The following is a 13,193-nucleotide window of genomic DNA, read 5'->3' on the forward strand; positions in this document are numbered from 1 at the left end:
CTACCAGCTTCCCACACACCCCTTCTATTGCACCCTGGCTCTCAACACCATCTCACTCTTTAACCCTGGCTCTTTTGAAGACTTGCCCAAACTCGTGTCTCGCACCATAGTTCTTGACTCTTGCACCAAAGCTCTCATTCTCACACCATAGGTCTCACTCTTGCATCCTAGCTTTCACACTTAGCCCTCTCTACATGCACACTCACTACTCTCACACTTATACTTCAGAGGTATCATTTCTGCATTCTTGCTAATTCTACTTGGGATAATTCTGGTGACATCCAATATTAGTACAAAATTGCTAATCAAATTAGTTGATTTGCTAATTTAATCAGCAAAATCAGCTAATCAGTTTAAAAAAATTGATGCCTTGCATTGTGAAGGAAAATTTAACGCCGTGTCATTTTGTCTTTTTGTAGCAAAATTGCCCTTGATGAGGTGGAGACTAATTCATTAACTAGTGAATCGGCGGAAGCATTAATGTGCAGCCAGGAGGACGACGATGACAATGATGTAAGTACTCTTCATGGCTGTCCTATTCATCTTTGCCGTACACATTCTTCAGAACAATTGTGCTTTTCATAGTTTGATATGTGAAGAACATGCATCCTTGAAGTTTCCTTTCTCATGATGGCAGCAGTCGGGTTTGAGCCACAGCGCTTGGGCTCATGACGCTGAAACTACTGGAAAAACAGACCGGCCTAGTGCAAGCAAGTGCAGTCTCAACTCCCATCCCTCCTTGATATGGATGCTAGTTTGTGTTGCAATTATGAAAGTACAGTGAAGCAAATTCCTGCCTCATTGGCAAGCGGCTACTACGTTTGTTAATTTCTGTTGCAAGTATGTTGAGATTCAGTGTTTAACTAATGAAGGTCTGGGGAAATGCCACGAGGCATTGTTGCATTTTATACCTCTGGAGGAGGGAAAGCATTTTACAAAATAGAACACCCTAGTGGTGTTTCTGGGAAGCTGATTGGTCAATCTGCCGGCTATACGCACGGATATAGCCCGCAGATTGATTACAGGCCGCAAATCTGGTGTTTGCAAATCAAACAGCTTCTGTGTTGTATTCTGCAACGTTGAAGCTGCTTCCTTTGGTGTATATGAAGGTGTTCATATGCACCCCTCTTCTCAGCAGCATTTTTGTAAAATAGTTATTTTACAAAACTGCTGCTGTGATTTCAGGATTGCACCCGTTATGACAAACGGGCGCAATCCTGAAGGTGCACTATGAGCATGCCCAGGCCCACTTGAAAATACTGGTGAAGCCTGGGTGTACTGATTTGGCGCAGTGAATCTTGCTTTTTAGCACATTCACAATGCCAAGTTCAGATTCAGGCCCTGAGGGTGTTCTAATAGCTTTATAGACCTGCAGGGAGGGCCGTACCGTACGCTATGGTCCCTTATACCTCGTTAAAGGCCCTCTCTTCGCTCATGCCATTAACTCAGTCTTCAGGGCCCATAACGCCCGGTACGGCCCTCCCTGCGGGTCTATAAAGATAATAAAATATCCCCTCACTTCACTGGAGGAGGTTGCTGTGTGCCCCTATGAGGCCTGTTCCCTTAACTTCCGTGATTGCAATGGCACTTCAGGGTTTTATTTAGTGGCAACTTTATTTTTTGACAAGTGGTGGGCAACCCCTCAAGCTATTACAGTGAACAAGGGTGCAGGGGACACCTACAAACCCCCGCTCCCCTTGTTTACTCTAATGGCACTGAATGATAGTACTTTTGAAAATTTCGATCTGATCTTTCGGTTGTATAAATTCAATAAATTATACGGATTCCTGTGTCCTTGTGGGAATTGCTGGCTCACCATGCCCTGGTGGGACTGTTTGTGAATGTGGAACACTTCCCAAGAGGTCAAGCAGTCGCTGGATGTAAGCTTTCTCTTAAACCACTTTTGTTTCACGCATCTCTCCCCACCCATTCTAATTCCACATAAAAGTATTTCAGACGCAGACGATCAGAGGCTAGTGATTCAGTCTAAATGATTTACTCCCCTGAAAGCTGATATTCAATGGAGCGCAGTAGGTTACATTTTGAGCTTTCTGAAATATTTGCGAGTGGAGTGCCATATAAATCTGTAATTGAAAACCTCCTATAGTTCTTTGGGCTTTTATAATTTGCAAGAGTAATACGTTTATTACATTGAAGTAGCAGACATTCATCCTCATTTCTATGCAGTCAGATAATCTAAATTAATCTTTTTTACTATATAGTAGCAAACACTCATTGAACAAGATGCCTCCTAGAACAGTGGTTGTAGATTTGTATTTGCGCGATTGTTTTATTTTAACCCCATATGTAGCTGACATTTGCAGCGCTGTTAGCAATTCAGAATCTTTTACAAGTTCAGTTTCTGCCATATTCGGGTTTGTCTATCTGATTAAAGTTACCCCACATAGTGTTGTGCTACTAATGCCATGCCAATCCTACTTTTACTTTATCTCTACTTTCTGATCTGTCAGAGGGGCTCATTTAAAAAGGTTTCAGAATAATTGTTGGCTTCCAATGCCTAGCTATATTCAAGATTGCTGCAGTCCATGAGCAAAACCATGCCAAATATAAAGATCGATAATTTGTGGGGTCAGGACCGAGCTCTAGATGTTCCCTTCCCAAGGAACCAATTTTAGCTCATTGCTGCTATACTTCAGCATTATCTCACTCAGTGGCCCGATGAGGTTCACCTAGGCACACAACCATGGCTGCATCTCCTGCACCACGTCTTGGGCTCACAGAAGTCATGAATTATACTTGGTAGCCTGAAACCTTTCTGAACCATCTTGATTAACATCTTAACCCGAAAAGCAAGTACAATATTGCACCCTACTACAGGACTAGGAAGCAATTTCCCTTTGTCATGGTGGTTTTTGGGGGAAAGGGTGTGATTGCACACAATGGGGCTGGCTCTACACTCTTGCTTCCTGACGAAGGGCGGCGGTTCTGATGGAAATGTCACCCAGTGCATAGGTAGGGTATTCACCCCCTCCGGGCTGTTTTCTTGAGCTGTGACCTCCACACTGAATTTAGTGGTCTGATTCCTACATATCCTACAGACTTGTTAATAACTTTTCTCCAGCATGGGGTCTGGCATGGATTCACATGCTCATGAATATTCCCCGTCAGGCTGGGAATCCTCGGTAAAGAAAAAATCAGTATCCGTTTCGTTTCTGATCTGTCTTTCGTAGTAGTAACCAATCACTGATCTCTGCGTCATACTGACCACAGCCAAAGACTGCCCTCTACCTAAGCCCCGCCTCTGGCAGCCATCTTCAGATTTTTACTGCACATTCAAGTGTTGGGATCCTCGTGCTATTGCTCTCGAGCGTTAGTGCTTTTTTCACGTTTTTTTCAGAAAAATGTCTTTTTTCGGTCAAAAGAGCCTCAAGTTCCACCGTTTCTTCATCCGATTAACGGGGACCCGTGTCGGATTCGTCTACGCCCCTCAAGGGTGAAGATTTCGTCGAGCCACGCTTTTGGAGGACTCCAGAAGTTTCTCAGGCCCATCTCGGCCATGGCCCAGGAGAAGGGAAGCTCGACGCCCGGAAAGCTGTTCAGGGTCTGCCCTGGATGCCAGCTTCAGAATGTCTTTAAGGAGGACAAACACTCCCTGTGCCTTTACTGCCTACATGAGGACAAGACGCACGTGGAGAAGGACTGTTCGTTTTGCGGCAATATGTCGGAGCGGACCATGAAGGACCGCCATCAACGTCTCGCCAACTGGCTGGAAGGAAAGAGCCCGTCAGGCGAGAAGAAGTCCGAGCGGTTTTCTAAGACCTTTGAGGGCGCCCCGGCGACGGGGGTCCAACAGAAGGCCAAGCACCGCGAGTCCGCTGGCACCGGGAGTGCCGAACGGTCGGGCTCTACGGGCGCCAGGCAGGGCGCATCCTCCCTGGCGCCATCAACCACGAGCCAACCCTCTGGCTCGGGTAAGAGGAAGGCCGAGCACCCGGCGAAGCTCCTGGAGAGACCTCGGTCGAGCTCGAAGGCCCCATCGGAGGGGGAGCGAGGCGGTGACCCTTCCCCTCCCCCCCCAAGGAGAAGGCGGTGAAAGCCTTAATCCACCCGGCCAAGGCCTCTATCCAGTTGCAGCGGCCCTGGCTCAGCCTGTGGAGGCTACACCAGTGGTGGCGACCTCGGGGCCCAGTCTCCCTGCCACCGCAGAGGGAGTCCTCTTTCATGCCCATCGACAGGACCCCCGTGAAACCTCCGACGGAGAAGAAAAAGGGGGGCAGGAGGTCGTTGTGGATTCGGCCTCAACCTCTGAGGAGGAGCTGATCGAAGTCTTAAGCCACGGTGTTGGCTTGGAAGACCAGCCTGTCGGGAGGGACCCCGACGTAGGAGACGACGAGAACGTCGAGGGTGCCGACAGGGCTCCTGACCGCCCGTCGGACTCCCCTCAACCAGTGCCGCAAGACAACTCGGCGGCCATTTTGTTGGCTATACAGTCCTTATGCTCGGAGATAAGGACGAGACTGCCGTTATCACCAACAAAGGAACCGCTCCCGACGGGGGACCCGGAGCCAGGCCCTTCTGGGAGCCCTCCCCCTAAGAGAAGGATTCATCCTCCACCTCCTTTCAGCCATCGGGCCCTGTTCAGCCCTCCTCCCCGTCCACGACACGTGGGGATGATACGGGGACTGACACGGCCGCGACGGGTACAGACGACTAGGATCTCCCGTCGTCACCTCCCACCCGGGCTTCCCCACCCGACGAGATTGGATTGTTTCACTCCATGATCGCCAGGGCATCCGAGCTTTTCCAGCTCTGCCCGGAAGAGAAGGAAGGTTTCCTTTATCAACGGCGCAAGGCCAAGAGGAAGACTGTCCTCGCTGTACCTCTACTAGACGATATTTGGGATGAGGGACTCGCCCTCCTCAAGAACCCATCCACGACGCCAGCTAGAAGGGATCGGTACGAGAAGAAGTACCGGGTCCCGGACGCGGCCCCGGACTCAGTCGTCTCCGCGGCGGCCATGAAGAAAGCTGAGGGGGGGGGCGCGGCCTCTACGTCGACCTCCCCACCGGACGGCGAGGGAAAGAAATTGGACACGATGGGACGCAGAGTCATCTCGTCGGCAGTGACGACGATTAAGGCGGCCAACGCCTTGGCTATCGTAGCCCGCTACGACAGGGAGTTGTGGTACAAACTGGCCCCCCCTGTTGGACTTCCTACCAGACAAGAGGGCGGAAGCCCTAGAGATCTTGCAGGAAGGAGAGGTGACGTCGGACCACGCCATTGCGACGGACGTCGCTGACACTGGATTTTGCCAGTTGGGCAACGGTGTGTGCCTTAGGTGGCGTGGATGGCTCAAGGCTACTGACTTCCGTCAGGCCGTGCAGACCAGAGTCTTGGACATGCCGTTCGACGGAAACATGTTTGAGAAAACAGTGGACGATTCCCTGCAAGCCATCAAGGCGGACACGGCCCGGGCTCTTGGGGTTCTCCAGCAACGGCGCCCGCCCTTTCGGAGCGGCGGAGGCACAAAGGTTCCAGTGGCGGATTTTCCACCTACCGTCAAGCGGCCCGTTCAGTCAGGCGGACCCCGCCGTCGTCGCCAAGGAGGACAAGGCGGCAAAGCCTCGTCGAAGCAGGACTGAACCGGCCGTGGGGTCGGGCCCCCACCGAAGCACCCCGGTGGGAGGCCGGCTGGCTAGCTTCGTCAGCGTGTGGGAGTCAATCTCCACCGACCGTTGGGTGCTGGACGCCCTAGCTCGGGGTCACGCGCTCGAGTTTCTAAAGAGGTGCCCGCGCGTCCCCCCCCTGTGGCCAGGAAAGAACAGCACGTCCCTCAACTTCTCTTGGAGGTAAAGGCGATGCTCAAGAAGGGCGCCATCGAGCTCGTCCCAAAGAGGCTTCGGGGCTCCGGAGTTTACTCAAGATACTTCCTCGTGAAGAAGACGGGAGGTTGGCGTCCCATCCTGGACCTACGACGACTGAACAAATTCATCAAGGCACAGAAGTTCCGGATGGTCACCCTCCAACACGTCCTGGGTCAACTGGAGGAGGGCGATTTCCTGTCGTCGTTGGATTTGGAGGATGCCTACTTCCATAGTCCATCCTAAAGGGACACCGAAAGTTTCTCAGGTTCGTGGTCCAAGGGCGTCACTACCAGTTCAAAGCCCTTCCCTTCGGATTGAGGTCGGCACCCAGGGTGTTCACCAAGTGCCTCGCACCGGTGGCGGCGCAGCTGTGCCGAGAGGGGATCCACGTCTACCCCTACCTGGACGACTGGCTCATCCGAGCAAAGACGAAGGAGCTCGCCGTGGAGCACACGGCAAGGACCGTCCAACTACTCACGGACCTGGGATTCTCCATAAACTACGCCAAGTCCCACCTGGTGCCCACGCAAGACACACTGTTTCTGGGAGCGAAGCTCGACAGTGTGTCTTCTGGCCTCTCCGTCGGAGGAAAGGACGAGGGCCATCTTGGGCAAGGTGCAGCGGATGCTGGCTGCGGACGCGGCCAGGGTGAGGTCCATCAAGTCCCTCCTCGGAATGATGTCTTCTTGCATTTATCTCATCCGCCTGTGCAGGCTCCGGATGCGCCCGTTGCTGGAGTTCCTGGACGCGCGTTGGATCCAGACGACGGGCAGCTTCGAGGAGAGGATCACACTCGACGAGAGTTTCCTACGAGTGATCCGGTGGTGGGGCATCGTGCAACTGACGGCGGGCATGGACTTCCAGACCCCCGGCCACCAGGAGACAGTGACCACGGATGCCTCCCTGGAAGGGTGGGGAGCGCACACTGAAAATCTGCACGCAAGAGGCCTTTGGCTTCCGACGGAGAAGTCCCTCCATATCGACGTCCTGGAGCTCTGTGCAGTGTTTTGGGCCCTCGGGTCCTTTCTTCCGTCCCTCAAGGGCAAGGTGGTGAGGATCTTCACCGACAACACCACCACCATGGTCTACATCAGGAAGCAGGGCGGTACCAGATCCCCAGCCCTGTCCAAAGAGGCGCAGGATCTGTGGCATTGGGCCGTCGCCCAAGGGATGTTTCTGGTGCCGTTTCATCTGGCAGGGATAAAAAACCATTGCCGACTCGCTCAGCAGAGAGCTGCGCTCGTGCCACGAGTGGGAACTACGACAGGATCTAGTGGACCGCCTCTTCCGACGGTGGGGCACACCCCAGATCGATCTGTTCGCGACGGCAACGAACTCTAAGTGCTGGAGGTTCGCCAGCAGGTTTCCCCAGCCGAGGAGCATGGGCGATGCTTTCTCGTTCCCCTGGGAGGGCCTGTTTCTATACGCGTTCACTCCATTGCCTATGCTGATCCGGCTCATCAACCAGCTGAAGAGGTCACAGTGCAGGATGATACTCGTCGCACCTGCGTGGCCGAGGCAGATATGGTTCCTGGACTTGTCAGTGTCCCCGTCAATCAAGCTGCCAGTGGACGCGGGTCTTCTCTCCAGGGAAGGAGGCGCCATCCTCTATCAAGACCCGAAGTCGCTGAACTTGCAGGCCTGGCTCCTGCAGCGTTAGAGTTTGGAGGATACGACATACCGGCCGACTGCAGAGAGGTTCTTGCAAAGGCCAGGGCGTCCTCGACTCTTAAATGCTACGGACACAAATGGAAGAGGTTCTCTGTCTGGTGCCACGCACAGAAGATTAACCCTCTACGGATTACGGCTCCCCAGGTACTGCCGTACCTTCTGACGCTGGCCAAGGCTGGACTGGCACACGCGTCCATCAAGATTCATCTTGCTGCGATCTCCCGATACACCAGAACCACGGGGCGGACGTCTTTGTGGTCTCATCGTCTGGTGAAAGAATTCATGAAGGGACTGTTCAGATCGTTCCCGCCGGTGAAGGCTCCGGCGTGGGAGCTGAACGTGGTGCTGACCAAGCTCATGGGGCCTCCGTTCGAGCCTCTGCACTCGGCTCTGTTGAAGTTCTTGTCGTGGAAAACAGCGTTTCTTGTGGCCATCACCTCCGCATGAAGAGTGGGAGAGATCCAGGCCCTTTCCTGCAAGCCCCCGTACTTGACTTTTCACGACACGAGGGTAGTGCTCAGGACGCACCCCTCCTTCATGCCCAAGGTGCCGTCGGACTTCCACCTCAACGAACCCTTGGTCTTGCCTGTTTTCTTCCCGTCGCCGGCCGAAAGGACTTTGCACTTGCTGGATGTGGCTAGAGCGCTGAAGTTTTACGTGGACTGCACGAAGTGTTTTCGGAAGACGTCACAACTTTTTGTGAACTTTGGACCTGTCAATCAGGGGAAGGCACTCTCAAAGGCCTCCATTTCCAGATGGCTCTCCGGCTGTATCATGTACTGTCATCGGTTGGCAAACCGACCGCTGCCTGGCCGTCCGAGAGCCCATTCCACCAGAGCGATCGCAGCTACCACGGCGTTCCTATCTGGTGTGCCCTTGCTGGACATCTGCAGGGCTGCTATGTGGAGGTCGACGCACACCTTCACGAAATTCTACTGCACCGATGGAGATTCCAGGGAGGAGTCCAGGGTCGGCCAAGCAGTGCTGCGCAACCTGTTCGCCTAAGGTGAGCCTGGTGAGGAGGTAAGAATTGCTTAATGTTGAGCCTTTGCCACCTCCCGTGGTTGTGCATGTGTGTACTGCTATGTATTCTTTATTCATGAGCATGTGAATCCATGCCAGACCCCATGCTGGAGAAGGAACAAGTTACTTACCTGTAACTGTTGTTCTCCAGCATGGGTATGGCATGGATTCACATGCGAACCCTCCCGCCTACCCCTCTGCGGCTCTTCACTTGGTCATACTGCCACTTCATGTGCTACCAAATCTGAAGATGGCTGCCAGAGGCGGGGCTTAGGTAGAGGGCAGTCATTGGCTGTGGTCAGTATGACGCAGAGATCAGTTACTACTACGAAAGACAGATCAGAAACGAAACTGATACTGATTTTTTTTTTTTCTTTACCGAGGATTCCCAGCCTGACGACGGGTAATATTCATGAGCATGTGAATCCATGCCAGACCCATGCTGGAGAACCAGTTACAGGTAAGTAACTTGTTCCTTCACTGAAATACCCTATTCCCACATTAAGAAATTGTATATCTGGAGAATAAAGTAGCGTAGCCTTGCTCCCGAGGGAGGAGGAACACATCTGACAATGAAAAAAGTGAAGGGCTGCCATCAGGAAAACTCAGCAACCTAACCAGCCAAATATTAAAAGCGGAGCTTCATTGTCCAGTGGTCCCCTCGCCGCAGCAGAAATAACTATCAATCTGCTGCATGATTTGATGCTGCGCTTAAAATAAAAAAGGGAAGGCATGCCATCATGTTAAACATGGAACCACTCAATTTAAGAGAAGTGGCTTCAAATTGGCATTGATTTGCTGTTTGAGCGGAAGGACGAAAAAGGCTGACTGTTTAATCAGATGATGGAGATATTCATAAGCACTGAATATTTTGAAGCTTCAATGTTTATTGCAAGTGAGCTCATTGGTCACTGGCTTACGTTACTGCACATTCGGTGTTTCAGCACCCTCCCACTATGCAGCAGGATCGATTTCTTCATAAGAACCGATATATGTCCAGTTTATGGGCTGGATTCGAACTGTCCTTAGTTTCTTCGTGTTTGGGGAAATTGTCCCAGGGCTGGTCCAGTGAGGCCAGAGACCGTCAACCTGGCTTCTGATCCAGTGTCCCTACGCTAACATGCGGCTCACAATTCCCCACAAGATGTTAATTGCTGGCATCGCCTGTCCCAGGCGTGCTAGTTTGATTTGCCATGTTCACACCTTTGCCCCAATGATTTCCTCTTGAAAGCTATAAGGTGCCATGCAGGAACCGGTCTGTTTTTATCTGGTCTCAGCTGAGTCCGCTGCCCTTGAGCATTGGCAAGGAGGAACATGAGCTTAATTGATCTTAATCAGTCCTATTGTATCCGGCTGAAGTCATGTATTCTTTCCAAGAAGCTTGACCAGATACTAGGTGTGGTAGCTTGGGGGGGTGGGAGGGGTGAGGGGTGAGGGGAGATGGGGGACTGTGTTCGCTCTGGAATGGTCTTTCATAACGTTTAGTAAATGAGCTGTGCAGCACTGTTCTAGGGTGTATCGGCTCATGCAGCAAGTGGCTGCACATTTCGGCCTTGAGGTGGTAGTAGTATAATGTGCTCTCCTATGGCAGTAATTCAATCCTGCATATGGTGGTATTATCGAGTGTGTGTATAGGTGCATGCTTTTGAATGGATGCATAAGTAAATCACCGAACTCGTCCCTTCATACGGCAGTCTAGTGCTCCGCAGTAGTTACTGGTTCTCTCTAATGGTCACTACAACTTGGCAACTGTTGGGTATGATTTCTAAATCTGGTTTAATTTAGAGGGACATACATTTGTGGACCGTGGTTAAAGCCTGGGTTTGTGATCAATGTAATGTTCTCTAAATAGCTTAGCAGCACACACACTTCACAAGTTATTGGTATTGCTTTCAGTGTTGGCCACCTTGTTACACCGCTTGATAAAGAATATGCCTTATTTTGGGATATTGTTTGCATGTGCTGTTGCAACGTTGAGTAGTGATTCATCCTTTTCTCTCTTTTTGACTTTTTTTTTTAAGGATATTTATTCTGGCACGCCCACAAAGGTTCGACGCGTTGAGCGCCATGAAGCTGAATTTGATCTTGACAAGTGTTTGAAGGAGACTGCTGAAAGTGACAAGTGGCTGAGCTAATAATTACAATTTGCAGCAAGATGAGGACTTGCACTTTTAAAAACTGATGCGTTAACACTTAAACCCAGTTTGATCAGTCTGGTAAAGAACATTTTGCCTCAAACAGTGGACGGTATTTGTTTTAATGGTTTTATAGGCTTCAAATTGATGGCTGGTATCCTGCAACGTGCAATGCTTGGGACATGCACGCCTTGTGTTTTACAACAAGCACATGCCATGTACATTTATTTGCAACCATGTCTGCTTGCTATGGCTGTTCAATAATGTGTGCCTGTATCAACATCTTGTGGAGTTTAATTGCTGCTTCCGTGGCAACTTCCATCAATGTGCTTGTAGTACTTTTTGCTAGTTGCGTTTGCTCCTTGACCAGTGGACATTGAAGACGGTAGCCTACAACTTAATTTTAAAACCATGAACAAAGGATGGCATGAATGGAATTTTTCAAGTTGTGGACTTACCCCCGCCTTCAAGTCAAGATGCCTTGCTTGGACATTGTGCTGAATGCTTTACTGGGGGCTTACTTAAAATTTATTTTTTTAAATTTCAAAATCGGCAACTGCTATTCATGTTTTATACAGCGAGTAGAAACATTTTTACTTTGCTTTAATATACACCCCTTTCCTTTGTAGTCCCTTGATGTAAGCTTATTTCTGCAGCACTATATTTCCTGAATGAAATTGGTATTCACACTTGAATTTGCCAACACTTGGTTAAACAAGTGTTTTTGGATCTGAAGACTAAAGAAGCATTTTCAAACCAGTTGTGGTTTATCAAGCTTCTACACTTTGGTTTGGTTGTAATCCAGTTTGATTTTCAATAATCTGTCAACCTTGAAGTTGCAGGTAAAGGGGTGCACTGGCATTTCCCACACATTCAGTAAAATGGTCTACCCAGACAAGATGGCAAGTTCTAGTTTCATGAATCTGTGGTCACCCTTGTGTCTGGCAACGTGTGAATACAACCCGTTGTAACCTAATTGAAAGCAAGCTCAAGTGATCATTAACATCTTTGCTTGAAGAGACTGCATTTTTACATTTTTAACCATACAGATGCTCTTAATAAGATTGTAAATGTAGCATTGTACAGATTTTGAGATGCAAATTGTAAAATGGATGTATTTTCCTATTCATGTGTTCTTCGCCAAATAAAGAATTATTTACAATGGTGGTCTGATTTGATGGGTGTGAAGGGGAAGTCATTGGGTTTTTGCATGGTAGGATAAAGGGCTGTACGTGCTGCAGTGAGCATATGTACTTAATTGTACATTAACTGTGCTTTCTCTGCAGTCAGGTATTACATTAGTCCGTCTGCCAGGTGATGGTGTAAGAGCTACAACTCTTGATTTACAAAGCACAACATGCTGACCGTATTTTTTAAACCTGGTTCTCCAGCATTGGATCTTTCATGGATTCACATGCTTAGAATATTCCCCGTCGTCAGACTGGGACCCCTCGGTACACATATATAGCCTTTTCCAATAGGAAAACTTCCAACACTTTTGTGTCCTATCTACATCCTTTTAGGACCCGCCTACGCATGCTCCGTAGGCTGTCCCCGTATAAGAGGCCTGCCCCTGCGGTTCCCCTTCAGATTTCAACCGTCTCCTAGTGGGGTCTCCTCGCGTTGTCTTACTATTTTGTACAAGGTTGCATTACTGGATTTTGAGTACAGAATGTCCTCAGTGTCAGGAAAAGCGCTGTTCCGCCCATGCGCGACGTGCGGCTTGAAAAAAGTTTACGAGGGGGACGGACATATGGATTGTATATATTGCCTCCACCCTCATCATTCGGCGGATAACTGCAACATATGCAAAGGGTTTTCTCAAAAAACCCTCAAAGACCGCAGTCGACGACTGGTTACATGGCTGAATGATGGAGCGGGGGCATACCCCCCTTCGGAGGTAGGCTCCACACAATCGGCGAAAACATCACACCGCGCTACCTCGTCGGAACCACCAGCGAAGAAATCTCGACCGACGGAAAGAGTAGTCTAGAAGAGACTCCTCGTCAAAGAAATCATCTTCAAAAAAGCATGAAAAGGAAATCCTCCTCGGGCGATCATCATAGATCGACCACGAGTCGAGTAAAAGCAAGCCAGGTGTGGAAAAGGCGGGACCGCCAAAACCACCGGCGGCCCAGTCATCGGCCTCCACCCTGCCACTTACGCAGGTGGCATCCACCGTCCCGCCGACGATGGCCTCGTTGATGGGGGTTCTACAGGAGGCCTGTAGGCCTGAAGTTTTTGATCCGACCCCCCCCGGCTACTTTACTACAAGAACAGGCTGCGTTGCTGTCCTCGGAAGACGAGAATGAAAGAATAGCTGGCCCAGCAGACCTAGGGCTGCGAGTGGCTTGCAAGTCGTCGACGAGGGGATCTGTTATACAGGTATCTGCCCCTCTTCTCAATCCTCAATCTGTTTTGTCGTTGGAAATTCTGTCCACGCTTCAGTCGTTAGTCGTTGGACCAGAGACTACCTCAGGCAAACCTGCCACAGTCACCCGTCGACGAGCCGGGCCCGTTCCGTCAACCTACGCACGCC

General features: G+C 50.4%; 1 protein-coding gene across 2 annotated transcripts in view; it reads left to right on the plus strand.

Moving 5' to 3' along the window:
- Window positions 1–11,816, plus strand: part of SLBP (stem-loop histone mRNA binding protein) — a 36,369-nt gene extending 24,553 nt beyond the window's left edge. For both annotated transcript variants that reach the window (XM_069632148.1, XM_069632149.1), the window contains 2 exons: window positions 420–513; window positions 10,541–11,816. In XM_069632148.1, the coding sequence (XP_069488249.1) occupies window positions 420–513; window positions 10,541–10,654 (208 nt within the window). In that variant the 3' untranslated portion in view covers window positions 10,655–11,816. The remainder of the gene's footprint in view (window positions 1–419; window positions 514–10,540) is intronic.
- Window positions 11,817–13,193: the final 1,377 nt, after the last annotated feature.

This window comes from Ambystoma mexicanum, chromosome 6q (assembly GCF_040938575.1).
Source record: "Ambystoma mexicanum isolate Mex_15411 chromosome 6q, UKY_AmexF1_1, whole genome shotgun sequence".
NCBI classification, from domain to species: domain Eukaryota; kingdom Metazoa; phylum Chordata; class Amphibia; order Caudata; family Ambystomatidae; genus Ambystoma; species Ambystoma mexicanum.